Below are 1,662 nucleotides of genomic sequence, written 5' to 3' on the forward strand. Positions count from 1 at the left end.
CCTCGGCCTCCCGAAGTGCTCAATGGCATGAGCCATTGCACCTGGCCTGAAATACTATTTATCTTGATTATTGAGTTTTTTGGTGTTCCTTTAAATTTTGCACCTGAGGCCAGTGCCTCACTCAAGTCATTAGCGCCTGCCCTGATTATTTCCAACATGCAATCCACACCATATCATTAATTCCTCATCAAACGCTCTACTATTACCACTTTACAGTTGCAAAAAGTGAGGCACAACTGTGCCCAATGTCCCAAAGGAACGAGAAGAAAAATCTGAATTTGAACCCCAGCTTCTTCGTTTTTTGGTTCAGAGCCTGCCCAGTATAGCACTACAATAAGCTGAATTTTATAAGTTGGGTTTTGAGTCAAGGAATCAAAAGCTTCAGGCTTAAGTCCCATCTCTGCCCCAGAGTCTTCTGAGTCCTCCATTTTCACAGACGTCAGTTGCCCTAGGTGGAACTGGACTTTAATATTCTCAACAGCCCTTATTTTTCCCAAAACAGTTTACCAGCTTTTTCTTTCCTGAACCAGGAGCAATCGCAAATATTGGGAATGCGAAGAAACAGGTACCAGCCAGGACACCTGAACCAACTTGGAGCTCAGGAACCCAGGAGGGGATTGGAGAGAGTGCCGAGACTCCGTGGTCCACAATGAATGCTCCTTCCCCATCCAAAAAAAAAAATCCTCTAGCCCAGTTTTTGGGCCGGTGCCAGACTTTTATTCTGAAGCGTGGGCCACAACCTATGAGGTAATCTTTGGAGCTTCATTCTGAGGCGGAATCCCATTGGCCAGTTGGGGAAGCCCCTCCCAGGATTCCTGGCGCTCTGCCTTCCCCGAAGCCTATAAAAGCGCAGGTCCCTGCCTCGGCAGCCACGGGACACCTGCATCTGCCAACAAGACTGGAAGCAGGTGAGGCACACAGAGGGGGAGGCCCGCAGCTGCGTGGGAGGAGGGGTGGTCTGAGGGACATGGGATGCCGGGAATTAGACTGGTTTGCAGGTCGGCGCATGGACATTTTCCCAGGAACGGACAGAGACAGCGAAGTTTGACGGTCTGGAAAGCAGAAATCAGTGGGGCTGACTGCTTGGGAGGTAAGTTCTGGGGATGTGGTACAGGGTGAGGAGCAGGTATCAGTGCTAGTTGCGACCCCTCCGTGTCTCCCCCTCCCAATGCCATTCTGAAGCTCCCCAGGAAGAAGCTAGGAGGGGAAATAAATTGAGTGGGGGTGGGGTTTCCCAAGAATCGGAGGAACCGAGAATGAAGAGGGGTGGGGGAACCGGGAAAGAGAGAGAGGAAAATCAAGTTTTCTTCAGCACGAGGGACAGCTCTCCCCCGACCAAAGGAGGAGAATGCTATTTATTTCAGCACCAAGTATACGGACAGCGCCTCTCGGGGGTTCCAAGGAGAGAACCGCGATCTGTTTCAGCACCGGGGCTCAGGACAGTTCCCAGAGGGCTCCATTTCGGCGCCAGAACCCTGGACAACTCCCCCAGGTAACGGGAGAGCCCTTTGACCCTGATTTTGCAGGAGGAGGACGAGAGAGGGTGGTGTGAGGTGCCTGGCATTTCTGGAGACCTGCCCCTCATGTAATGGATCTTTAAACAAAGTACTTTCCAGATAAGCACACACAGAAGTCTGCAATTTTCTTTTTTTTTTTTTTTTT

The 1,662-nt window shown here is 50.7% G+C and overlaps 1 protein-coding gene across 1 annotated transcript in view; it reads left to right on the top strand.

The window, feature by feature from the left end:
- The window catches only part of LOC105530111, a 21,979-nt gene that overhangs the window by 8,254 nt on the left and 12,063 nt on the right, over positions 1-1,662 (top strand). Inside the window, exons 4-6 of the mRNA XM_011967474.1 lie at positions 839-908; positions 1,023-1,090; positions 1,365-1,492. Of these exons, the coding sequence (XP_011822864.1) occupies positions 839-908; positions 1,023-1,090; positions 1,365-1,492 (266 nt within the window). The remainder of the gene's footprint in view (positions 1-838; positions 909-1,022; positions 1,091-1,364; positions 1,493-1,662) is intronic.

The sequence above is a fragment of the Mandrillus leucophaeus genome, unplaced genomic scaffold, assembly GCF_000951045.1.
Source record: "Mandrillus leucophaeus isolate KB7577 unplaced genomic scaffold, Mleu.le_1.0 Scaffold8, whole genome shotgun sequence".
Taxonomy (NCBI): domain Eukaryota; kingdom Metazoa; phylum Chordata; class Mammalia; order Primates; family Cercopithecidae; genus Mandrillus; species Mandrillus leucophaeus.